This window comes from Rhinopithecus roxellana, chromosome 6, assembly GCF_007565055.1.
Source record: "Rhinopithecus roxellana isolate Shanxi Qingling chromosome 6, ASM756505v1, whole genome shotgun sequence".
Lineage (NCBI taxonomy): Eukaryota > Metazoa > Chordata > Mammalia > Primates > Cercopithecidae > Rhinopithecus > Rhinopithecus roxellana.
This window is the reverse complement of record NC_044554.1, coordinates 128,891,308-128,918,905: the sequence shown is the minus strand read 5'-3', so window position 1 is coordinate 128,918,905 and position 27,598 is coordinate 128,891,308. Positions and strand designations below refer to the sequence as shown.

At 40.7% G+C, this 27,598-nt stretch overlaps 1 protein-coding gene across 13 annotated transcripts in view; it reads left to right on the top strand.

Annotated features, from left to right (window-relative positions):
- Window positions 1-27,598, top strand: part of ICA1 (islet cell autoantigen 1) — a 162,705-nt gene that overhangs the window by 102,886 nt on the left and 32,221 nt on the right. For 12 of the 13 annotated variants that reach the window (XM_030933015.1, XM_030933022.1, XM_030933025.1 and 9 more), the window contains exons 7-8: window positions 11,803-11,928; window positions 13,250-13,348. In XM_030933015.1, the coding sequence (XP_030788875.1) occupies window positions 11,803-11,928; window positions 13,250-13,348 (225 nt within the window). The remainder of the gene's footprint in view (window positions 1-11,802; window positions 11,929-13,249; window positions 13,349-27,598) is intronic. The other variant, XM_030933026.1, reaches the window with a different exon arrangement.

Here is a 27,598-nt window from a genome sequence, read left to right as displayed (position 1 = left end):
AAACTGACCCTAAGATTTGTATAGAAATGTGATGTACCTGGAATAGGCAAAACAATTTCAAGCAAGAACAAAAGAGTAGGATTTGTACTACCCGATTTCAAGACTTATTGTAAAGTGACAGTAATCGAGACAGTGTGGTATTGGCATAAGGATAAACATATAGATCAAAATAATGGAATAGAAAGTCCAGAAATAGATCTCCACATGTATGGCTTATGGATTTTTGACAAAAGAGCCAAGTTAATACAATGGGTGATTGGGTGGTTTTTCAAGAAGTGGTACTTGGACTATTGGGTATCTGTATGGAGGAAAAACAAAATGAGTCTACATCTTTGTCCCACACCATGTATAAATGTGAACTTGAATCAGACCTCAAGTCTAAATGTAATAGCTAATAATATTACATTTCTAGAAGAAAAAGTGCAGGAAAACAATCTTTGAGACCTTAGGTTAGGGAAAGGTTTGTTAAGGCATTAAAACACACACACACACACACACACACACACACACACAAGAAAACTTGGTAAATCAGACTTCATCAAAATTGGAAACTTTTTTATTTCGAAAGGCACTATTAAGAAAAAGGAAAGACAAGTTCAGACTTAAAGAAAATGTTTTCAAGTTTAGTCTGATAATGGATTTATATTTAGAACATATAAAGAACTCTTAAAATTCAGTAATAAAAAAATAAACCCATTTTTTAAATAGGTGAAAGATTTGAATAGACACATTACTAAAAATCTATGTGGCACATAAGACATGAAAAGAAGTTCAGTATCATTCATCATTAGAGAAATGCAAATTAAAATCACAATCATTATGACTATAATGGCTCGAATTGAAAAGACTGAAAATGCCAAATGTTAATGAGGATGTGGAGCAAATAGGACTTGTATTCATTGCCGGTAGGAATACAAAATGATGTAGTTCCTTTGCAAAATGTTTTGGCAGTGTCTTATAAAGTTAAGCACACACTTACTATATGATTTAGCAATGCTGCCCTTAGACATTTACCGAAGAGAAATGAAAAATGTGTTTACACAAAGACTTGTGCTCAAATGTTTATAACAGCTTTACTCAAAATCACCAAAAATTGGAAACAATAAACAAACTGGCCAAAAAAATGGATGTACAAATAACACTATATTCATATGATTAAATACTACTTGAGAAATGAAAAAGAACACACTACTAATATATGCAACAACATTTATCTCAGAAAGCATTGTGCTGAGTGAAAGAACCCAGCCACAAAAAAAGACGAGACTACTTGGCATAATTCTATTTATATGAAACTGTAGAAAGACAAATATAATCTATAGTGACAGAAGTCAGATTAGTAGTTGGCAGGAGCTGGGACTTGAGGGAAGGAATTGACTACAACGGGAACTTTTAGGAATATAGAATGTCTTATATCATGATTGCAGTGGTAGTTGCTTAACTATATACATTTGTTCAAAAATTCATAGAATTGCACATCTGAAATTAAATTGTAGCTCGACAAAGCTGCTTAAAAGTAATGATGATGAAGATTATGATATGATAATGAAGGAAATGGTGGCATCCTCTCCAAAGCACACAATAAACAGATAACCTCTCTGCATATTTTTCCCCTAAAAACAGGGAATCCACTGACCACAGCGCACTTGAGGGAATTTGATGGGCTAATTTCTTTCTACTGTGTTGAGAAGTCTGAGCTAAAGAAACTTAGCAAGATTTCTGATAATAGAAGCTCTGTTCAGGCTATGTGGCTTGAAGTTTCCCTGTGCCTACTTTGAAACTGATAAGATCAACATTGTTGACCAGGGGTTCTTGAGATGGTATCTGTACATTTTGTGCACATCTCAGAACACTGTCAGTCATGTGGTCAATGGTAGATTTGTGACCCTGTGTCCCATGGTTTGAAGAGCGTGGATTATACAACCAAATACACCTGAGTCTGGATCTAATATTTATATGTCAGATTAATATCTGGGTCTTGATTTCCTCTTCTGTAAAATAGGGATTTCCCAAACAAATGTTATGGCATGTAGTAGGTGGTATCTGATAAATGGAAAGTGTACTGTGTTTCTAAAATAAATTTTAGAAACACTGGAATAATCAAAGTTAAAAAGAAATCTTTATCATGAAACTTCTTAGATCCTTTCATATGAATTGCTAAGAAGGCAAAAGTAAGCAGCCTGTGTCAGTGCTATCTGGATTCCACAAAAAAGAAAGCCCTCTTGATTCATTGAGGCAAGCAGAGGAGTTAATTAGAAATCCCGTGTGACCATAAGAAAAGCAACAGGATCCAGAAACTTGAGTGTTACTAGGCTTCTCGGTCTCTCTCTCCCCTCCCCTCCCCTCCCCTCCCCTCCCCTCCCCTCCCCTCCCCTCCCCTCCCCTCCCCTCCCCTCCTCTCCCCTCCCCTCCCCTCCCCTCCCCTCCTCTCCCCTCCTCTCCCCTCCTCTCCTCTCTCTTTTCTCTGTCTTCTCTCTCCCCTCTGTTTTTCTTTCCATGTCACCTTTGTTCTCTCAGACCAATGTTCCTTACACCACAAGAAATTCAAATGGCAGGATTGTCTGCCCCTAGTGCTTTAGCCAATAGAGAAGGAAAGAGACTTTTTAACTCTAGCTCCAGGTTCAAAAATCCTAAGGAAGGGTTCTGATTCACCCAACTTTGATCAGGTGCTGTTCACTGAATTAGCCAGCCACAGTGCATTATGATTAATTCAACTTGAGTAAAGATGCCCATCCCTGGTCTAGTCAGTGGAATTTGGCCTATAAAAAGGCTTACCGGGCCCCATTTAAACCACGTTATTAAAGTAAAGAGAAAATTGTTTTGTTTGTTTGTTTGTTTTGAGGCAGAGTCTCACTCTGTCGCCCAGGCTGGAGTGCAGTGGCGTGATCTTGGCTCACTGCAACCACTGCCTCCCAGGTTCAGGCTATTTTCCTGCCTCAGCCTCCTGAGTAGGTGGGACTACAGGCACCTGCCACCACGCCCGACTAATTTTTTGTATTTTTAGTAGAGACGGGGTTTCACTGTGTTAGCCAGGATGGTCTCAATCTCCTGACCTCATGATCCACCTGCCTTGGCCTCCCAAAGTGCTGGGATTACAGGCGTGAGCCACCACACCCGGCATTTTGTTTGTTCAATAATGCTTTTTTTTAACATTTTAGGTTTGGGGTACAGGTGCAGGTTTGTTATTTAGGTAAATTGCATGCCAGGAGATTTTGGTGTACAGATTATTTTGTCACCCAGGAAGTAAGCATAGTAGCTGATAGGCAGTTTTTTTATCCTCACCCTCTTCCCGCCCTCCACCTACCCTCAAGTAGGCCCTGGTGTCTGTTGTTCCCTTCCTTGTGTCCATATGTACTCAATATTTAGCTTCCACTCTAAGTGAGAACATGAGGTATTTGTTTTTCTGTTCCTGTGTTAGTTCGCTTTGGATAATGACCTCCATCTCCATCCACGTTGCTGTAAAGGACATGATCTCATTCCTTTTGATGGCTGTGTAGTATACCATGGTGCATATGTGCCACATTTTCTTTATCCACTCTACCAGTGATGGGTGTTTAGGTTGATTCCATGTCTTTGCTATTATGAATAGTGCTGTGATGAACACATGTGTCTTTATGGTAGAATGATTTACATTCCTTTGGATATATACTCAATAATGGGATTGTTGGGTCAAATGGTAATTCCATTTTAAGTTCTTTGAGAACTCACCAAACTGCTGTTCACAAAGGCTGACTAATTTACATTCCCATCAACAGTATATACACGTTCCTTTTCTCTGCAGCCTCACCAGCATGTCATGTTTTGACTTTTTAATAGCTATTCTGACTAGTGTGAGATGTATCTCATTGTAGTTTTGATTTCATTTCTCTAATGATTAGTGATGAGCATTTTTTCATGTGCTTCTTGGCCGTGTCTTCTTTTGAACAGTGTTGTTTATGTTTTGGGCCTGTTTTTCAATCAGGTGGTTAGCTTTTTGCTTGTAAATGTATTTGTTACTTATAGATTCTGGATGTTAGACCTTTGCCAGATGCATAGTTTGCAAATATTTTCTTCCATTCTGTAAGTTGTCTGTTTACTCTGTTGATAGTTTCTTTTGCTGTCCAGAAGCTCTTTAGTTTACTTTGGTCCCATTTGCCAATTTTTGTTTTTGTTACAATTGCTTTTGGCATTTTCATCATGAAATCTTTGCCAGGTCCTATGTCCAGAATGATTTTTCCCAGGTTATCTTTCAAAGTTTTTATAGTTTTAGTTTTTTCATTTAAGTCTTTAATTCATCTTGAGTTGATTTTTTTGTACGGTGTAAGGAAGGAGTCCAGTTTCAGTCTTCTGCGTATGGCTAGCCAGTTATCCCAGCACCATTTATTGAATAGGGAGTCCTTTCTCCATTACTTGTTTTTGTTGACTTTGCTGAAGATCACATGGTTATAGGGGTGTGGCATTATTTCTGGGCTCTCTATTCTGCTCCTTGATCTATGTGTCTGTTTTTGTACCTGTACCATGCTTTTGCCTTAGGTGCGTATAGGCCCACAGAGAAACCTAGCCCTAACAAGTAAATTGAAGCTTCCTTTTATGATAGGTCATTATTAATAATTACCTTTTATTGGTAATTAATAACACCAATATGCTGTTTTGGTTACTGTAGCCTTGTAGTATAGTTTGAGGTCAGGTCATGTGATACTTACTGGTTTGTTCGTTTTGCTTAGGACTACCTTGGCTATTTAGGCTTCTTTTTTGGTTCTATATGAAATTTAAAAATAGATCCTTCTACTTCTGTAACAAATGTCATTGGTAGTTTTATAGGAATAGCAATGAACCTGTGATTGCCTTGGGCAGTTATGGACATTTTAACAATATTGATTCTTCCTATCCATGAGCATGGAATATTTTTCCATCTGTTTGTGTCATCTCTGATTTCATTGAGCAGTGTTCTGTAGTTCTCATTGTAGAAATTTTTCACCTTCCTGGATAGTTGCATTCCTAAGTGTTTTATTCCTTTTGTGGCTGTTGTAAATGGGATTGCATTCTTGATCTGGCTTTCAGCTTGGTTGTTGTCGGTGTATATAAATGCTGATTATTTTTTTCTGTAATTGATTTTGTATTTTAAAACTTTGCTGAAGTTGTTTATCAGATCAAGAAGCTTTGGGCAGAGATAATGGGGTTTTCTGGGCATCGAGTATTATTATCTGCAAACAGGGATAGTTTGACGTCCCCTCTTCCTATTTGGGTGCCTTTTCTTTCTTTTCTTGCCTGATGGCTTAAAGCTAGGACTCCCAATATTATGTTGAATAGGAGTAGTGAGAGAGGGCATCCTTGTTCTGGTTTTCAAGGGGAATGCTGAGAAGAAACATTTTTTCAGTGAGGTAAGGATATCGTTGAGGGGAGACCAAAAATAGATCCTGAAGTCTACTGTTGGCTGCCCACAACATGTGTGGTGCACACACATTCACTTACACATACTTCTTTGCATAATAAAATATGAAAATTGCTTCTCCCATGAGTGGATGCATATATGATAAATGAGGTAACATAAATTGTTAATTAAAGGAAGTGTTAATTAAAGGAATTCAGCAAAATTCTTGGTTATTTGGCCCTCGAGAGGTCTTGGTCATCAGACTCGAATGAAAAGATCCTCTTTTAGTGAAGTCAAATAAATATGTTTTGGGGTTTTTGTTTGTTTGCTTGTTTTTGAGACAGGGTCTTACTGTCACCCAGGCTGCTTCTGGAGTACAGTGGTATGATCATAGCTCACTGCAGCCTCGACCTCCTGGGCTCAGACAATCCTCCCACCTCAGCTCCCTGCGTAGCTAGGACTACAGGCAGGTACCACCAGCCTGGCTAATTTTTGTATATTTTGTAGAGATAGGGTTTTGCCATGTTGCCCAGGCTGGTCTTGAACACCTGGGCTGAGGTGTCCATGAGAAGTTGATGTGAGTAGAACTGGCTGGTGGAAAAGGCAAGCTAGATGATAACATTAAGCCTGGGGTAGTCAGATACAAAGAAGTCATCCTCCATACCCCAGCATTCAACCCTTCACCAGGGCCTGCTTTGCCTCTTAAGTGTCTCTTGGATCAGAGCAGTATTTTCCGTATCCAGCATCACTATCCAAATCTAAACTGCTGACATCTTTCCTCTTGACTCCAGATCTATTCTTTTTTTTGCGGGAGGGGAAAGAGTCTCGCTCGGTCGCCCAGGCTGGAGTGCAGTGCCACGATGTCAGTTCACTGCTACCTCCGCCTCCCAGGTTCTAGCGATTCTCTTGCCTTAGCCTCCCAGATAGCTGGGATTACAGGCATACACCACCACACCTGGCACATTTTTGTATTTTTAGTAGAGACGGGGTTTCACCATGTTGGCCAGATCTGGTCTCAAACTCCTGACCTCAGGTGATCCAACCACTTCGGCCTCCCAAAGTGCACATTACAGGCATGAGCCACTGCACCCAGCCCAGATCTATTCTTATCTACCTTCAACTCTCTCCTTCAGTCCATCTCCCACTGCAGTGAGTAATCTTTCAAACTGAAAATAGGATCCTCTCTCTTCCTTGCTTAAAAGCCTCCAGTGTTTTTCTGCTATTCCAGGATAAAAATTAAAATCCTGAGCATACCAACAAGGCGCTGCTCCAGGATGTGCCCCAACTCACCTCTCTGCCTCATCTCATCCCACCCTCCTACTTGTTCTGAGCAACCCAGCTACACTGACCTACTCTCAGCTCTAGGACCTGCCGTATTGTCCTCCACCCCACAACCTTTGCACACACTTCTCCCTCCACTGGACTTCTCTCCCTGCTTGCATAGTTAATCATGCTAGTCCTTCAGAGTGGAGGTTGAGCACCACGTCCTCGGAGGACATCCTCTGGGTCAGGTTCCTTGGTCAATCATTCTTGAGGGACTATGTGACTTTCCTTCTGAGCACCTCACTCAGTTCATAGTTACACCTTTGCTGATCTGAAAAATACCCACTGGACTATCAATTCCATTTGTGCCTACTGCTACCAGCATATAGAAGATACTCAGTAAGTATTTGCTGAATGAACGGATCTAAGGGCAGAGCTATCTCCTATAAGAAGATACAAAAATAAGAGTAGAATTGTTGTTTTATTTTGTAAGGTTAATAAAACTCTTAGAAAAATGCAAAACTACTCTCATATTACTGGCTGTAGAATAATAAAGACCTTACCACTGGATGGAAAAGCCAGATTGAACTGAAAGGACGAATAGCTTTGGCTTCACCATGCATTGTTCAAGTTGGGGCTAAGAGTTAGAATTTCAGGCTAGGAGGAATAAGTACGGAGAAGTGCCCTCTTGTTTTGCCAGTCAAGTCATTGCTCCTTTCTCTGGTAAACCAGGTTGCTGTGGCCTGAGGAAGAAAGAACCCAGACTAAGGAGGCGCTAAAATACATGGCCATTAGACCAGGCGCGGTGGTTCATGCCTGTAATCCCAGCACTTTGGGAGGCTGAGGCGGGTGGATTTTCTGGGGTCACGAGTTCAAGACCAGCCTGGCCAACATGGTGAAACCCCATCTCTACTAAAAATACAAAAATTAGCCAGGCATGGTGGTGTAGGCCTGTAATCCCAGCTACTAGGGAGTCCGAGGCAGGAGAATTACTTGAACCCAGGAAGCAGCACTTGCAGTGAACCAGGATCGCACCACTGCATTCCAGCCTGGGTGACAGAGCAAGACTCCATCTCCAAATAAATAAATAAATAAATGGCCATTTCCTACAACTTGGAGAATAAGAGAAGAGAGATGGGGTAACAGAAATAAAACTAAGAAATAAAGGGTACATTTATTTGAGTGAAGAAGATTTTAAAGGGCCTTGAAAACCACAGGAGCTCCTCAAGATATTTATGTAATAGAATATATCTTATCCAGGGTTGAGAAAAATAATATTCAAAACATTTGTCACTTCCGTGCATCTGGAGGCATATGAAATTAGACTCTTGGTAGTGAGCTATGCTTGGCTATGTCCTTGGTGTTTTAACCTCAGGCTTCAGGCTGGAAATGTGTTTTCTAGAGCATACAAGGAACACAAAATATTAAATGAACTTTGCTGTATTCAAAACGCCCAACAGTGTAGCATCCTCCTTGTTTGGCAGGGAAAGGGCTCAGCATTTGGAAACTCAGCAGTGCATTAAGTCTTTTAATAATCATTGTTGACATACAAAGCATATGGCCTTTCAGAATCATTGGGTCAAGTGTTGTAGTTGTCTTCTAGGTTTCTAAAATTACCTTACAAAATTCAAACAAAATTAAATTAGGGCACATTTCAAACTACACTAATTCATGAGCTTTGTGTTATAAGCAATTGAAGTGAGTTTTCTCCTAAGATATAAGAGAATCTATGAGTAACTGATTATATTAATGTAAAGGAAAAAGCAAAATTCACACCCCTGCAGAAAAAGTTAATTTGCATTTCATTAGAAAATCTAGAGGTTCCATATAAGTAGGCCAGCCTTATGGATACCTTATATTTACTTTGTACCTCCTAGTCATGCCTAAGACCCACCTCATATATCACATCATTTCAGAAGCCTTCATTATCTGTTTCCTTACAGTTTGTATCAGTTGTCTGTCACTACAGTAATGCTGTGAAATAAGCAACCATAACACTCAATGGCTTAAAACAATAAGCATTTCTCACTGCACACAAGGCTATGGTAAGCAGGGCCATTCTCGTCTTTGTGGGCTCACTTGTGTCTGCGGTCAGCTGTAGACAGAGAGAGCCTCCGAAGATAATGGCTAGGCTCCCTCACATGTCTCAGAGTCAGCTGCTCAAAGACTGATCTGCTGGGACAACTGGTCTGTCCTCCTCATGTCTCTTGCATGCATATGTTTCTTACCCCCCTCCAACTTGTCAGCCCAGGCATATTCTGATGGCCATCTTAAAGAAGCAAGAGAGAAAGTGGAAACAGGCTAGCATTGTTTTATCAAGCTTGCAGTTTCATTACATTTGTTAACATCCCATTGACCAATGTAAGTCACATGGCCGAGCTCAGAGGCAGAGTAGGAGGACACTACAGAGTTACAGGGCAAAGAATGGGAATACAGGGAGGCCATTAGTTACGGCTTTAATGCCATCATCCTACAACCCTACCCCCACTCTGTTCCACCACCAGCATTTATCATTTCCTTGTCTGTGCTGTCTCTCTGTTCCTCTTAGTTCTATGTTTATAATTTACCCATTCTGTTATAATATAGTGGCTAACTTGTCTGTCCTTCTTAAGAGATGAGGGGGTCTTTATGCTGTGTGCATTCATTTATAAGTATTTGTTGACTCCCTGTTATGTGCCTCATTCCTTTACAGCTTTACAGACACCCTAGTTCCTAGCACTGGCCCTGATACATAACAGGCACTGAGTAAATATGTGTTGAATGAATGCATAGTTGAAAGCTCCCACTCTCGTGTATTTTCTTCCCCTTCGAAGGAAAAGGCTGAAGACAGATGCCTTTCAGGACCCCAGTTGAGGCGGCCTTCCTGGCCAGAGCAACTGATGACCAACACAGGGATCTACAGTGAACATCTTCCCCTCCAGACTCCCCCACTTCTCCCCTCCAGAAATCAGGTTTTCTTTTCTCTGCCTTCCTATTCCTCTCAAAGGGAGGTAGGAAATCTCTAACACTTACTCATCCTAGACTCTTTTTATAGTCAGAGCTCCCAAGGAATTTAAACTACTGGCTCTTTGCTCTACAGTGGAGAATCGTCCAGCTCATGGTATGGTCAGTTTGAAAGGAACTGGGTGGCTACTGTTCTTTGATCTTCCCAGATCTGTAGACCAAGAATACAGAAGAATTCTTAGTATGGGTTTGACATAGCTATAGACACAAGATTCTATTCATACAGAATATTAATTCTATCAGTGTGCTGATCAATGTACTGCCTCATTATTTCCCAATTCCATAGAATCCTTCAGGGAAAACTTATATTTCTGGGTACAATCGTAATTCTGAGCTTCTTGATTTTCCAGTGAGTAATGTAAGTTGCTTGGGAGGCAGAATAGCACGGCTTCAGAGTCAGGCCGGCTAATTTAGAATGCCAGCCCTGCCCGTGAGTAACTTGCCTTGATGAAGCCTCTCAATCCTCATCAGTAAGAGGACAGTAATAACAGCAGCCAAAATAGAATGACGCTGGCATGTGATAAGTAAATTGTATTCACTGTTAGATTTGGTATTATTATATAACATCCTATAATTTTATACATTGCAAATATGTTCATATTGGTGGTAAAAAATGTATTTTATATAAAATGATCTATGTATTTATTTTTATTAGAAAATAAAGTCATCACTTCTTAAACTACTTTAAAGGTTATATTTTAAAATGCACGCAGATACCTCATCTTTTGCAATGGCCTGAAAAATGTCTTTATTCAGCCAACAGATATGTATTTAGTACCTGCTTTGCACCAGGTTGCTAGGCAATATAATGATGAACAAGGTAACATTGTCCATGCCCTCCTGGTATCCTATGACGAAAGAGTTATTGTTAATACATCAGTATTACTTCCAACTCTCAGTAACCTATCTAGTATCTATAACTTTATAATGATCTGAGATAAATATTTGAACTCATTGCACTGAATACACTGAATATATACAGCTTTTTATATGACAATCATACCTCAATAAGGTGGTTTTTGAAAAATTGACTGGTTTTCTCTAGCCAAACTATTGTGTGTTCACACTTTAGATTGAAGGAAGGTGGAATTTTAACATCATATATTGTTTTGTTTTTTGGTTTTGTTGTTGCTGTATGTTTATTTGTTTGTGTTTTTTGAGACAGGCTCTCACTGTCACCCAGGCTGGAGTGCAGTGGCACAATCTTGGCTGACTGCAACCTCCACCTCCCACGCTCAAGTTATCCTCCCACCTTAACCTCCCTACTAGCTGGGACTATAGGCATGAACCCCCACACCTTTGCTGTTGTTGTAGAGATGGGGTTTCACCATTTTGCCCAGGCTGATCTCAAACTCCTGAGATCAAGTGACCCACCCGCCTCAGCCTCCTAAAGTGTTGAAATTACAGGCTTGAGCCACCGTTCCTGGCCTCAACTTCACAATTTTCAATGCAGCTGTATCAAATTGTAAAACTTTCTATTTTGTTATGAAATAATGTGTAAAATAGATGTTTCTGAATGTTTCCCTGACCTTCACTCCATCCTTGAATTCCTGTATGGTTCAAGGATCAATTGAGGATTGCTAGTACACATTACTCAGTAGTAAAAAGTTTCATCCATGGGAAAGATTTTTTAGGCTGTGTCAAAATTCCCTCCTATGGAATCTTAGATTGGATCCTGGAACAGAAAAAGCACATTAGTGGGAAAACTGGTGAAATCCAAATAAAATCTGTTGGTTAGTAAATAGAATTGTATCAATGTAAATTTCTTTGTTTTAACTAATGTAGCATGTTCTGTAAGATGTTAACATTAGGGGAAGCTGAGTAAAGAGTATACAGGAACTCAGCTTCCAAAGACTGTAGGATTTCCTCACCACCCTGCTTGTCTCCAGTCTTCTCCCAACCATGGTCAGTTTGTGAATGCCTTGAGAAGAAAGGAATTTTAACATTAGACTAAGAAAAATAGAATTAGGATGGCAAGTATGCTATAAAATCATAATGTGCAGTACTCTCATTTGGCTCCTTTGGAGGTAAAGAATGGATGTTGTAACATCTTCCCATTTGTCTGGAATTTTCAAAAGTGTTTTCATATGTGAAAGAGAAAAGGCCTGCTGTTGGTCTCATCTCACCTGCAAATTTTACCTACTTAAGGGTTAGAGTGATTCAGAAATTCCTTTTTATTTTCATAGGTACAAACACAAGTGCGCCTTGCAAAAAAAAACTTTGACAAATTGAAGATGGATGTGTGTCAAAAAGTGGATCTTCTTGGAGCAAGCAGATGCAATCTCTTGTCTCACATGCTAGCAACATACCAGGTAACAAAGTGATGTTTGTTACAATGAACCAAGGATGGCACAAGGTTTAAGTAACATAAAAATGGTGTTTGAGCTAAAAGTATGCTTTGGCCATTGTGAAGTTCTAAATGCCTTTCCATAATTTCACTTCCCACATCTCTGCCTTCTAGCATCCTACAGTTTAATCAAACCAAATAGTAGCTATTCTCTGTATATACCATAATTTCCCACTTCTCTACATTTACTTATGGGGTCCCTTCTACCTGGAGTGCCTTTCTCCTCCATCCATGCCTTTCCAAATTCCATTCTTTTTAATGTACCAGACAGAATGTCACCTCTTCCAGTAAGCCTCCTCTGAACTCACTGAGCATTGTGTCTGTCCATCTCCTGGCAGATCTTTCTCATCAGGTTGTCAGTATTCCATGTATGTGTTTTTGTTTCCCCTGTTAGCCTCTGAGCTCCTTCCGGATAATACTGTCCATCAGCAACGCTACTGAGCACCAACTGAGGGCAGGATGCAGAATGCTAGATGTTGTAGGAAATATAACAGTTAAGACCAGGGCTGGGCACAGTGGCTCTTGCCTGTAATCCCAGCACTGTGGGAGGCTGAAGCAGGTGGATCACTTGAGGTCAGGAGTTCGAGACCAGCCTGGCCAACATGGTGAAACCCCATCTCTACTAAAAAAATACAAAAATTAGTCAGGCTTGGTGGCAGGCGCCTGTAGTTTCAGCTGCTTGGGAGGCCGAGGCAGGAGAATTGCTTGAATCCTGGGAGGTGAAGTGAGCTGAGATCACTCCAGCCTGGGCGACAGAGAGAGACTCCATCTCAAAAAAAAAAAAAAAAAAAAAAAAATTAAAAAAATAAGACCAGGTTCCTTGTCTTCAAAGAGCTCAAAGTTTAGGAAGAATGTGGAAATAGTGAAGTCTATTTTTTTATACCTCTAGGACAGAGCAGGGTGTGCTAAGTGAAATAAGTTCTAAGAAATCCAATGAAAGCTTAAAGAGGGAGAAATAGAATCAGCTGAGGGATGGCAACAATAAATCGTTAATTATTTACCCTGGGTTTTGGAGGATGGATCAGATGAGAAAAACAGAATGGAAAGGAGAAGGTCCCAGGTGGTGACAGCAGGATGAGTTCTGGGAGGCAGCATTCGGGGAAAGAGGGAGGCATATAGTTTGGCTGAAATACAGAGTGTAAATGGGGGCATAATGGGAAACTTGGGAATGAGTTAGAATCATGTTTTACAGAATCTTCAAAGCTACATAGAGTCATACTTCCCTGGGGCCCAGGACTAGAACTGGGCTTTCAAAACATTACTAGCTTTACCGTCTTTCTTTGCAGACCACTCTGCTTCATTTTTGGGAGAAAACTTCTCACACTATGGCAGCCATCCATGAGAGCTTCAAAGGTTATCAACCATATGAATTTACTACTTTAAAGGTATGGAAGCTAGAGGGGCCACTAGAAAATCTTGAGAAAAGTAAAATTTTGTTTGTATCACAAGCAAAGTCCATTGCAGAAAGCGTCATTATTCCAGGACTCAGAATGCGAAAGAGAACTGTGCCCCAAGCAGAGTCTTTTTTTATTTTTTTTTTACTGCATCAGGATTCAATACAATGATAATCTACTGCAATCCAAAAACACACATTGAATATTAGGATACATGTTACTGGGAGATGAATTGTGGTGAACTTGAATCTAATGATAGGTCCTGCTCCTTTAAAATACTTGTTTGACATTGCTAAAGGGGAGATTGTACAAGTCCCATAAACTACTTTTAATTATTATATTCAAATATCCTCAATTTAGAAGGTATCCTTCTTTCCTCCCTTACTTCTGAAATGTATCATTTTATTCTGAGAGTACCATCCAACATAAAATTGAATTTTTCTGTAAGACTACAGCAGTATTTTCTAATTGAAAAAGCGGTATTAAACTCAATGATTTTGGGGCTCAGAAGGGATACATGCACAGTGTCTGATTCTCAGTATTGGATCTGCACATGGAGTTGTTTTTCTCTCTCCTGGTTACAAAAGATGAATGCATATTGAGACAAAGAAGTGATTTTGGTTCCAAAAGGATTTTAAGAATGATGAGAGAACAGTGGTTACTTCATTGCCAGGTCATGTCTTTGAAAGAAAAAAAAGAGGCGTGAACTAGCTAAAGTTCACCTTGAACTTGCCTTGCTCTTGATTGTTCAAGCAATTTGTATGCATTTCATCACCTTGCTTGACATCAAAACATTAAAATTCTTTTTTTTTTTTTTTTGCCTTAAATCACTTTTTTGATTTTGAGATATGTATAATGTCACTGCATCTATACAAGTACCAAAAAATGCTTTAAGACCTTGGCCCTTAAAATGAAGATTCCAAGAGGAACCCAGGAAAGTCCACTCACCTTGTGCTGCAGACAGGACACCTGGCCAAAGAATTTGTTCCTCATTATCCCCTCCCAGCTGGCTGCACGCCCATTGATTGGCACTAGCTGGCATGTTGCATGGTGAATGCATTCAGAGTGTGTACTGTTTTGCTCTGTCAACTATAAGCACTTCAGGGAAAGGGGAAGGACCTTTTATTTCTTATGTATCCTCTTTTGTCCAGCCAAATGTTTTGTACACAGTGTGCTCAGCCTTCCCTTTCACACTGGCAGTGTTACCAGTGTTGGCAGGAGCTTCATCATCTCTGATTTACTGCTGTTTTCAGCACCTTCAGAAGCAGGCATTCTGACCAAGGCAGACTGGTTAAAAGTATAACTATTCACAATTCTTATACAGGCCTGAGCGAAATCCCATGGATTTTACTCTTTGATGAGGCAGAGGCTTTTAGGGTTGAGGGCATGAATGTGAATTGGGTTTTCTTTTATATATCATTTCAAAGGTTATCTGTCTTTTACAAGACAACTGTACATTACATACACCAAGATGAAATGATGCCTACCCCAGATATAATTCAGAAGAACTTCAGGCATGAGTTAGTTGCATATAAAGTACAATGTGAATTCGTGAAATTGAAGTTGTGCCACAAGCATGGAAGAACCCATATGTGTATCCCTGGCCTCCTGTGCTGAGGAAAATATGGCTCCTTAATTTTTGCTATGACATTTATCCTGCAGAGAAGATCAAGCTGATTATGCTAGAGCATTTCTGGGCTGATAATTTAGTGAAAGTTTGACAGCAATGGTTCAGGACATACTTACAAATATTTTGGGCAGATGACTATCTGTTAGCTTTTACATCCCCAGAACCTTCCTTAAATTATGGTTTAAGTAATAGTTCATGGTTTAATTGTAATATAATCTTAGTGGGAGTAATAATGTATCTGTTAAGGTATAATGATGATGTTATGGTAATATTAAGAATAAATGTTCAGAAACCAACCAAATAATCTGTACTTTTGTTCTTTTGTTACCTCTCTAGAATGTTATTCATCTAGGCTTTCAATGATGACATATTGCATTAGAATCTCAAGCTGATAGATAATTATTAGGTTGGTGCAAAAGTAATTACAGGTTTTTCTATTACTTTTAGTGGCAAAAACCACAATTACTTTTACACCAACCTAATATTTTTCTTTTTATGTGTACTCAAATATGATATAATGGAATCCTGTTATGACACAACTCACTATTACATCAATATAAGTACATTGCATATTGTTTTGTATGCCACAAAACATGAAGATGGAAACCATTAATACTTTATGTATCACAGTAAAATACAAGGATAAGATATTGTGTGACTTCTCAACCCTCTTGCACCAGTATATTTAATACATGTCCTGTGTTTATAAGATTTGTATTTTATCAAGTCATCTTTTAATATATATAATTTTATTCTGAATGGCACTGTATGTTGATAATGGCCATTTTGAAATTTAAGTAAATATTTCCACGATTAATTTATTCTGTGGGTTTACCTAAGCAAATAACCCCTGAAATGCCTTTTGGGACTCTGACTGGAAAGAAAACATTGTCTTTAAAGAGGGTTACCAAGCTCTGTTAATGAAAAGCAAGCCATTTGTTTTCTTTTGCTTCAGGGTGTATTCTGAGTGTGTTGGTAATTGTGCCATTGCAGCTGTATTTCCTGACTGTTAGTTTTATGCTTGATGAAGGATGATAATTAATGTGTTAAACACTTGGTGCATCCTGTTTGGAGGGACAAGTTTTTTGCTACAGAATTACAGAGATGTAACTCATGCCCCAAGAAGTACAAAGTTTTACTTCTACTGAACCTTTCTGTAGAAAATAGAGTTATAATTCTTTTACAAAATAATTTTATTATAAAGATGAATTGAAAAATATCCAAGTGACTGTTGTGATATTTTGTTGTAATGTTTTATGTGACAACAGATATTGCTTTTTTACACAAGCCTAATGTAATTATATTGATTCTACTTTTACTGACATATTCCTTCATTTTAATTTTTTTATAATAAATAGATTTTTGTAGCATTTTTAACTTTGTAATTTAGCTTTAAAATTTAATATTTAAGGCCGGGCGCGGTGGCTCAAGCCTGTAATCCCAGCACTTTGGGAGGCCGAGACGGGCGGATCATGAGGTCAGGAGATCGAGACCATCCTGACTAACCTGGTGAAACCCCGTCTCTATGAAAAAATACAAAAAACTAGCCGGGCGAGGTGGCAGGCGCCTGTAGTCCCAGCTACTCGGGAGGCTGAGGCAGGAGAATGGCATAAACCCGGGAGGCCGCAGAGCTTGCAGTGAGCTGAGATCCGGCCACCGCACTCCAGCCTGGGCGACAGAGCGAGACTCTGTCTCAAAAAAAAAAAAAAATTAATATTTAAAAATTTTTAATCTGATAATTATAACAGCTCAAGTTTAAGGCAGAGAAACTATCTTCTAAGTGGTTTCCAATGACGGAAGCAATTCCCTGATCTTGTATTTTCACACAACAAACATTTATCAATTCATTGAAATGTTACTACATATATATATTTTTTTTTTGCCTGAGTTGTAATTAATATATTTATTTTATATTGATGCTAAATCATCTGGGACTATCTTTCACATGATAGAAATTATTGAGTCATGGGACTAGGAATGGAATAATGTTACTAGCCAGAACTTGAAAACATGGTCACTTTTCTAGAGAAAGTAACTTAGACTAAGAGTTTATGGCATTTTAAAATACTAAATGAAATTCTGTCTTGTTAGGAGAGCAGTACCCTATCTTAAATTACCAACACTCAGATGTGGTGGTCTTTGCTTCATCTTTCCCGATGTCATTTGCTTTCACATTTCTCCACAGATCCAGAGCAGACATTATCAAGGGGGGAACAAAAGACCTCATGAGTAGAATGGCTTTTCCCTGGAAAATCTGACATATATTTATATCAGCGACCATTTTCCCTCTATCTGGCATGCTGGCAGCAGGTTGAGTTGGGTGTCGCAGTGAGCATTGGGCCCCTTGCAGCAGTGGACATACTCATCCAGGGGCGTGTCCTCCTGCATTTGTATTTTTAAGGAGATCAGAGTGCCTGTATTTAATGAAAATGGCCAGTAGTAAAGTGGATTCCTGTGAAATGTCTCGTACCAGTGTTTTTGGAAGGAAAGCCAGTTTTTTTACTTTGCTCTTCTTTTTCTCTGGTTTTGTAATAAAACAAAGTATGTAAAAGCACAAGCTCTGGAGCCAGCCAGACCTGGCTTTAAGTCTTGCTCTGCATGGTGGTGGTAGTGAGAGGGGTGTGAATGGTTGTGATAGTGGTGGCAGTGTTTGTGTTGGTGATGCTAGTGATGACAGTGGTGGTGACGAAGGAGGTGAAAATGATGGCAGCAGCAGTGCTGGAGGAGCTGGTGGTGGTAGTGGTGATGGAGGAGATGGCGGTAGTGGTGGAAGAGGTGATGGTGGTAGTGGTGGCGGTAGTGGTGGCAGTAGTGGTGATGAAGGAGATAATGGTGGTGGTGGTGGTGGTGGAGGAGATAGTGGTAGTGGTGGAAGAGGTGATGGTGGTAGTGGTGATGAAGGAGATAATGGTGGTGGTGGTGGTGATGGTGATGGTGGTGGAGGAGGTGATGGTGGTAGTGGTAGGGGTAATGGTGATGAAGGAGATAATGGTGGTGGTGGTGGTGGTGGAGGTGATGGTGGTAGTGGTGGTAGTAGTGGTGATGAAGGAGATAATGGTGGTGGTGGTGGTGGAGGTGATGGTGGTAGTAGTGGTGGTAGTGGTGATGAAGGAGATAATGGTGGTGGTGGTGGTGGAGGTGATGGTGGTAGTAGTGGTGGTAGTGGTGATGAAGGAGATAATGGTGGTGGTGGTGGTGGAGGTGATGGTGGTAGTAGTGGTGGTAGTGGTGATGAAGGAGATAATGGTGGTGGTGGTGGTGGTGGAGGAGATGGTGGTAGTGGTGGAAGAGGTGATGGTGGTAGTGGTGGTGGTAGTGGTGATGAAGGAGATAATGGTGGTGGTGGTGGTGATGGTGGAGGAGGTGATGGTGGTAGTGGTGGAAGAGGTGATGGTGGTAGTTGGGGTAGTGGTGATGAAGGAGATAAGGTGATGGTGGTGGTGGTGGTGGTGGAGGAGGTGATGGTGGTAGTGGTGGGGGTAGCAGTGATAAAGGAGATAATGGTGGTGGTGGTGGAGGAGGAGGTGATGGTGGTAGTGGTGGAAGAGGTGATGGTGGTAGTTGTAGGGCTAGTGGTGATGAAGGAGATAATGGTGGTGGTGGTGGTGGAGGAGGAGGTGATGGTGGTAGTGGTGGAAGAGGTGATGGTAGTAGTTGTAGGAGTAGTGGTGATGAAGGAGATAATGGTGGTGGTGGTGATGGAGGAGATGGTGGTGGTGGAAGAGGTGATGGTGGTAGTGGCGATGAAGGAGATAATGGTGGTGGTGATGGTGGTGGAGGAAGTGATGGTGGTAGTGGTGGGGGTAGTGATGATGAAGGAGATAATGGTGGTGGTGGTGGTGGAGGAGATGGTGGTAGTGGAAGAGGTGATGGTGGTAGTGGTGATGAAGGAGATAATGGTGGTGGTAGTGGTGATGATGGTGGTGGTGGAGGAGGTGATGGTGGTAGTGGTGGGGGTAGTGGTGATGAAGAAGATAATGGTGGTAGTGGTGGTGGTCGTGGTGGTGGTGGAGGTGATGGCGGTTGATGTGGTAGTGGCGGAAGAGGTGATGGTGGTAGTTGTAGGGGTAGTGGTGATGAAGGAGATAATGGTGGTGGTGGAGGAGGTGATGGTGATAATGGTAGAAGAGGTGATGGTGGTAGTTTGGTCGTTAGTGTGATGAAGTCTGGTGGTGGTGGTCGTGTGGGGAGCTGGTGGGTGGTGGAAGAGGTGATGGTGGTAGTGGTGATGAAGGAGATGTGGTGGTGGTGGTGGTGGTGGAGGAGGTGGTGATTGTGGTAGTGGTGGGGTTAGTGGTGCTGCCCGCGCTCCTGTGGTGGTGGTGGTAGTGGCGGCGCTCGTGGGGTTCGTGGTCTGCCCGAGCTCCTCGTGGTGGTGGTGGTAGTGGAGGAGATAGTGGTAGTGGTGGAAGAGGTGATGGTGGTAGTGGTGGGGGTAGTGGTGGTGAAGGAGATAATGGTGGTGGTGATGGTAGAGGAGATAATGGTAATAGTGGTGAAAGAGATAAGTGGTAGTGGTGGTGGTGGTAAGGGTGATGGTAATAGTTGTGGTGGTTGTTGAGATGGTGGTGGCAGTGGTGAGGATAACAGCCATGGTGAAGGCTTCAGTAATCCCATACTGCTGGTAATGGGGATGTACTTACTATGAATTCTTTAGTAGATCCAGAAGACAGCCATTTGAAGCATCAACACAGGAGAGTTTGTTGGGGTTTCTAGGTTACATTGGTTACGTTACTTTCTTACTCTCCATTTTCATCCTAGATTATCAGTTTTATGTGAGTTTCACAGGTGAGGCTATGAATGGCAGTGGGACAGGAGGTCTGGCCAGATCTCACCCCAGGGTAACCCAACCCATCCCTTCCCTGGCTTTCACAGACACTCTGGCAACTCCCAAACCTGTCCTTCAGCTTTGCAGACCTTGGTCTGGGCTCAAAGAATTCCCACCAGGGATAGAAGAGGGCTGGGCAGGCCTGCAGGCAGAAAAGACAGTAGGGCCTCCTATCTCTGCAAGAGGGCTAATTCTAAAAAATGCAATTTGGCTTTGTAACTTGCTCTTGATCTGTGCCAAGATTTTAACGCTAAGGAAACCTGAATTTGAAAACATAACCCTGAAAACCCTGAAAATAACCATTGAAACAGATGTGCCCATGTTTCCTCCTTTCTCTCTTGGGGTATAGGTCTTAGCACTGTTAGATGGAACATCATTCTAGAGACCAGAATGCTTTAAGCTTTGAAAATTCAAAAAACATCCTTTTCTAAATTTTGTTTTTCTCAAATTCGTATGCCTCGCAGCCTTCTTCCACCCACCTCCACATTTCTCAGTTAATCACTGGAACATTTACCAACAGGCCACATGGCTCTGTAGTTACTTGCTTTCAAAATAAAGCCATAATAGTTTTTATGAAAATTGGGTAAATATCCCTGCAATGCTATTTTAGTTACCAGTCCCAACAAGGCAATTACATATGGCGAGCATCCAGGATATCCTTTTAGGCTTTCAAGTTTTCTCTCAGTGTCATTACTTTACACAGCATTTAGCAAGGCTGTTTTTTTCCCAAGCTGCTCCAGTCCAGATCATTGGAAACAGCAAACTGGGATGCATCCAGGTCACCAAGAAAGGAGGGAGTGGAGGGACTGACCAAGGCCACCACTGAAATCTGAGGGGGACGAGCCAGAGTATGGCTTGTCAGTCGTTCATCCACGCCTGATGGCGACTGGCATTGGTTCTCCCAGGCAGCTGGTAGCTCAGGCCTTCACAACGGCATGTTGCTTCTCCAACCCCCACCTCTGTCATTCCCTAACTCCTCCCTGAGGGGAAAGGGAAAAATATTACTATTGTGTGGGTAGGTTGTCTGGGCCAAACGCTCTGCTAAGGGTGAGGTGAAATAATGTCTAGGAGAATTTGTCACACAGTGTGCCAAGGTTGGGATTGTAATTAATAATACTGCGAGGTTCAGCACTGACATATAGAAAGTGAATATATTTCCTTTAACCCTCAAAATAACCTTGGAACATTTGATATACTTGTTCAAATGAGGAAACAGAAACTCAGAAAGGTCTAGTCGTTTGCCTGGGCCTGCATGCCCATTTTGCAGAAGACTGGGAATGGGGGTGCCCCTGCCTTCCCCAGCAGGGCCATGCACTGCTTTCCAGGGGTACTCCTGGTCACGGGGCGGAAAGGGAGGAGGAGAAAGCAGAAGTGCCACGTTTAAATAATACAGCTGCAAACTTTCAATTTAAAATAGCACTTTGAAGTGTTTGCTTATAGGCAAAAAGCATGATTTGTGTGTCAGTCCTTCAGATACCTGGGAATGTATGGCTCTTCTTTTAGAGTTTGGAATGAAGTCTTCTTGATCTCCCCAACCCCTCATATTGAAGGGGAAGGTCACTACATGCTGGCTTGGGTATTTAATACCATTTCTTAACTAGTTGTAGAATATTTAAGACCCGGATTCAAATATTGCTACTACCTGTTAATAGCCAAATGGCCTGAAGCAAGTCAGTTCACCTCTCCAAGTCTCCATTTTCCTGTCAGGAGAGCAGGAATACAAGGTTTATCTGGGTTTTGTGAGGATTAAGTGAGATACAGAAAACATAGAGCACAGTACCTACCACAGGAGGAGCACTTAAGACGTCGAATTCCCTTTAGAACTTTAAAAGTCATTGATAAGAAATCAAGTTTTGAGTGCTTGGTATGAGCTTGGTACTGTGTAGAAGCACCCTGTCAGTTCATCCTCACAACATCACACAATGAATACTCACCATTACCTCCATTGTTCTCGTGGGTAAACAAGACCTCCAAGGAGTGGATACAACGTCTGTGCCACAGCACTATGGGATCCATCTCCAAAGTCCATTTGTTTCCAGGACGGTATGGTGCCTTCTCATTATCAATTTTCCATCTTATTTTTAAAGAATATTATCTCTCTTGTTTATGATTGTGATTGTTTTTCTCTAATTTTACTTTTTTGTACAGTACAATTCAAGGTTACCTCTAGTTATAGAGTAATAGTGTTTCTTATATAGTGTCTTTATAAATTTGTAAGTGCATGGTGAGGGCAAGAGAGTACGTATGTGCTGAATGTCCATGAATTATGTGGCCAGTACACATCACTGTGGCCTCTGTTTTTATTCTCATGTACTTCTACTTGTATAAACACATATATACACACACCCAACTGAATTCAACACTTTTTAACCATGCCCCATATCTTGAACGCTTTTATTTTTTTTTATAGACAATTACTTGGCACCTTCATATGTGTACAATATAATTAATGGAAAGTAGCATAAGAAAATTAGATGTCGTAATTAAAGGCTAGAGAAGATACTACTCAGCTGTCAAAGTTAAACATTAAATTTAGGTTATTAGAACTGGCTGCTGGCCTTGTGTCTGTGAAATTTGTTTTGCTAAGTAGTTTTGCATTCATTTAGATGAATGTTGCTGTTGCTTTTATTTTCCTAATACAGGAAGTAGTAACTCCCATTATTATATTAAGCTGTTTCCTTTCTAAGACACTTTTGCAAGCTCGATCTGCGTGTTTCCTCTGTCACACTGATCTTATATACTGTGTATGTGCTTCCTGAAACCATTTAAGCATTGATGGAAATTATTAGCGTGTTAGTGCAGCCTTAACAGAGAAAAGTTACTTAGTCTAAAAACATTCTTTCCTCCACAAGGAACCTTTCAGTCTTGTATGACTCTGTGGGCTGCTAATACACAGCAATTTTCATGAGCAATTTTCATGAGAGACTGAGTGGGTTTGGGGTTTAGAAACAGAATGTTTTTGGAGTTTTCATTTCTGGACATGGATTCAAATGTGGCTCCCATCAGCCAGTAATTGGAAATAATAGTTCTTCTGTTGGCTGCCTCATCTATATATACATAGACAGGCCTCTTAGATTCATTTTGCCTGAGCAGGTGTTCATGTCGCACAGAAAATATTGTCACCCCTGACTTCTGTGCATTCTATAGAGTTAAGCATCTCAACTGAGTTGTGGAGTTGAAAATAATTTGAAGTTCCTAATTCACCTTCACCTTGTACCCCTAGTTGAGCCTTGTGATCAAACCTCGGGGAGAGCAGTCTATAGAATATCCTGTATCTGACGGTCATACCCAGGAACTCATTTGGGGGGATGAAGAGGGTTATGATTTTTTCCTCCATGATTTTTTTTTTTTTTTAAGATAGAGTCTTGCACTGTTGCCCAGGTTGGAGTGCAGTGGCGTGATCTCGGCTCACTGCAAGCTCCGCCTCCCGGGTTCACGCCATTCTCCTACCTCAGCCTCCCAAGTAGCTGGGACTACAGGAGCCCACCAACGCGCCTGGCTAATTTTTTGTACTTCTAGTAGAGACAGGGTTTTCTACTGTCTCTACTATTAGCCAGGATGGTCTCGATCTCCTGACCTCCTGATCCACCCGCCTCAGCCTCCCAAAGTGCTGGGATTACAGGCGTGAGCCAATGAGCCTGGGCCCCTCCATGACCTTTTAATGTTCCCCTTATCCTCTTTATATCTTCAATGTATACTATCTTTTGTAAGAAACAAGTTCCATATGTGTTATTGTGTTTTTCCTTGCTATATTGAAGAGTATTTAGCTTCGTTTGGTCTAAAAATTCTGTCTTGGTGATGTCCCTTGAAAATGTCCTGAAATTGATTATGGTGATGGTCGTACAACTATGTGAATGCAGTAAGTCCTTACTTACTGTCATCAGTTGGTTCTTGGGAAACTGTGACTTTAAGCAAAACAATATATAATGAAATCAATTTTACCATAGTCTAATTATACAAGCAGGAGTTGAGTTCTTATGATGCAACAATTTATGGTCACAAAAACATCACCACACTTCTAAATAAAGACCCAAAACACTTCTAATATTTAACATTGAAAGAAATCTAAGTTATATGTACATTTAAGAAAGTTTAAAAAAAAAAGTAAGATAATTCCTTACCCAATTCTTGGTGGATCAGTGAGTGACCGGGAGTCAGAGTGGTAGTGGGTTAAATTAATAAGTGTTGACGAAGCAAAAATTTTAAGGCATCGCCTACCACCAGGCAGTTCAATCACAATCACAAATGCAGTGGGCTCACCGGTTGCTTTTCTATCACAGTGTTTATTGTCATGCTTCTGTGTAATTATATACTTGAAGGATTTTTTATGATGAATTTTATTTATTCATTTGTTCCTTTTCCAACCTGCTTATTCCAGTTCGGGGTGGTGGATGGTGGGAGCCTATCCCCGCAACTCAGGGCACAGGATGGCAACCAGTCCTAGACAGGATGCCACCCCGTAGCAGGTTGCACTGACACACACCCCCACAGTCATTCACACTGGGACCATGTAGAATCACACTTTCACCTGACTTATGTAGCTTTGGGATATGGGAGGAAGCTGGAGTGGAGCCAGGAGAAAACCCACTCAGACATGGGCAGAATGTGCAAACTCCACCCTGACGGTGGCCCTGGGCCAGGAAATCCTTTTTTTTTTTTTCTCATCAACATTGTAACAAAATGACATTATTCAAGGACCTACTTTCTGTGTACTACAAACCATTGAACAATATGGTGAATTCTAAAAATGGGGTGAATTCTATGGTATTTGAATTATAGCTCAGTTAAGCTTGTGTGTATGTGTGTGTGTGTGTGTGTGTGTGTGTGTTCCCCTTGGTTCAGAATTCTAATATTTAATAAATAAGTCCATGTGCTTAGTATTAATTTTGCTTGTGGTTTTATAAACCTTTTCAAATTACTCCCCTGAGCCTTTGAATTTCCTAGCTAAAGAGCTGTAGTTTTTTTAGTGTAACCTTATGTACATGTATTTATCAGTCAACAAGTACATATTTAGCACCTCTCTTGAGCTGCAACAGCCAAATTGTTATAGGAATAATAGTCATAGTAGGAAGAGAGGAGCAGTTGCCACAGGAATTATTAATAATAATTTTAAATAGTTGGAACTACAGCCATTCTGTTGGGAGAAGCACAATAGTGACTTAACTGTGATTGTGGTGACAGGGAGCAACAATTGAGTCCCTGCTAATGGGCCAACAGGGGTAGGGGTTGAAAAGGAGGAGTGAGTGGTTTACATTACAAAAGGATTGTCTGAGAGCTGCTCAAGTGTGGTTATGAGGGAAGGTCAGGCTGGAGACAGAAAGGATGATAACCGTGGAGCTGTCAAGGGCATCTCAGGGGTTTAGGCAAGCGCTGTGGCAGCTAGACGGGGCCAGCTGAGAGCAGACATGTCCTGGCCCTGCCTAGCGTTGATTGATAAAAAGGAAACACAACGAGAAGATAATTGAGCAAACCAGGAGGCCTGGAGAAGTGTTAAAAATTTAAAAGTGAGTCTTGGGAGCCATCAGAACCTTGGCTGAAAATATTTCTGGCTTCACTTTGACCAGAGTTGGACCATTTTGTGGGGGAATAGAACTACTGAAAGGCGTGTGTGTGTGTGTGTGTGTGTGTGTGTGTGTGTGTGTGTGTGTTTGTACATGAATAAAATGCGGTAATTGGCAGATGGATTGAAAAGAGTACATCCTTGAAATCTATTGAACTGCTTCCTCCTGGCTGCACATATACTAAGCACACACACGCACACGCACACACGTGCCTGACTTTCGCTGGAAGCTTTGGGGTATATAAAAAAAACATGAACATCCAGACTGCAGTCCATATTCCAGTTGTCTCATTTGTCCTGACACTGCCCTTTGTATCATTTTCCTCTCCAGTGCAGGCTGCAGCAGCCAGGGATCATGTATTGCATTTAGTTGTCATGCATTAGGGAGACAGAAAGAGCAAAAGATGATGATGGAACAAAATGGGGCAAAATGTTAAATATTGATGAATCTGGATATAGGAATGTCCTCCCCATTTGACCCCTGCCGACCTCCTTATCCCAGTCTCATAAGACTTGTACTCTTGCCAACTACATGGCAGCTCCAGTGGCATTCTTTTTGTTCCTCAGACAAACCAAGCTATTCCTACCTTTGAGCTGTTGACTCGGAGCTCTCTCTTCTCCCTGAGCTGCAGATGGCTGGCTCTGTCTTGTTATTTAGCTCTCTGTTGAAATGTCACTTACAAGAGAGGACATCCTGCTAACTGGAGTAATGACCCAATCATTTTCTATCCCTCTGTTTTAATTATCTGCCTGGACCCATCTCTAGCTAATAATTTGTCTGTTATGTTCACCGGTGTATCCAAAGAACCCCAACAGCACCTGTCTTTGGGTAGTGCTCAAAAACTATTTGTTAACTGAATTAACTGATCTAAATGCCCAGAAATAGGAGTCATTAAAAATGATGTCAGTGCCTTACGGATGTGCTTTATGCAAGAAAATGCTTCCGAACTCCAATCAGGGGACATATACTCAGAGAAGACCTAGGTCCTACTTTAGAATATTGGTGAAGGAATGCACACTTTTATATTTCAATTTTAATATTAACTTCTTAAGGTATATAAAGTCTTTTTTATATTCTCCAGTCTAATAAGCCTTTTTTAAATTATGAAATATCTACACAAATTATATTGGTTAAAAGGACCACTGTCTCTCTATATATTTACATAATATGTATATTTATACAATGATTCCAATCATACAAGTAGTGTGACTATGAAGAAAAACAGAAAATATATGAAAATAATAATTTTAAGGATATGGAATTATGAGTAATTTTTACTTTTTTATCAAACTTGTTGCATGTGGTTCTATTATGTTTCTAATTTAGAAAATAATTTACAGAGACAAAACATAATACAGGATAAATATGATCAAATATTAATAAAACTGAAGTACAGTTTGGATATGGAAAGACTTCCCTGAATCTGGCATGCTTAGTGAAGCTTTACAGAAAATACTGGTAATTGATCTGCGCTTTGAAAACATTCATTGGATTAATGAGGATAAACAAATAGAGCATTTTAAGTTAAGCAGAACGAACAAAGGAAGGAAGAAACTAGCACATGGGAGACTATGAGGAGACCATCCTAATTGAAAGAAAGCTCATTTTTGGGGGATGGTAGGAAGCAAGTTGGGAAAGTTAGGCTAGATCGCATTTTAGAAGATCTTCAAAATTGGTCAGAGAGGTTGATATTAGAAGTGGAAAGAAATAAAGAAGTTCTTAAATAAAGAAATACGCTGGTCCTTCTCAAGAAATAAGATTCTTGAATAGAAGGATAACATGATGGCGTGGGTGTTTTAGGAAAATTACTCTGTGCAGGGAGAGAAACAGAGCTGGCAGTTTGGAAGTGTGACACCAGTATCCATCTGGTGTCCATGGCAGACACCAAAATCAATCACAGGTCTGCTCTGCCGAGACACAGCCTGAGAACCATCTTCACTGGCCCTCCAGTCAGCCAGTACTAATCAATCAGAGTTGGCCATGAAACCTGATTGCCTCCTGTGTGTGTCAGACAAGTGAATGATAGGCAGGAGAAGGACAGGAGAAACAAGGTGAGGGCCCCAGGCTCATGACTTGGATTTTAGGAGTTCTAAGAATATAAGAAGGATAAGTATCCTGAGATGTTTCTTTCGTATTTGTAGGTTTGTATTTTAATGAGGGCCAGAAATAGAGATCTTTTTGTATAACTCATTATTCAGTTCTAGAAATGTTTTGCTTTTTTT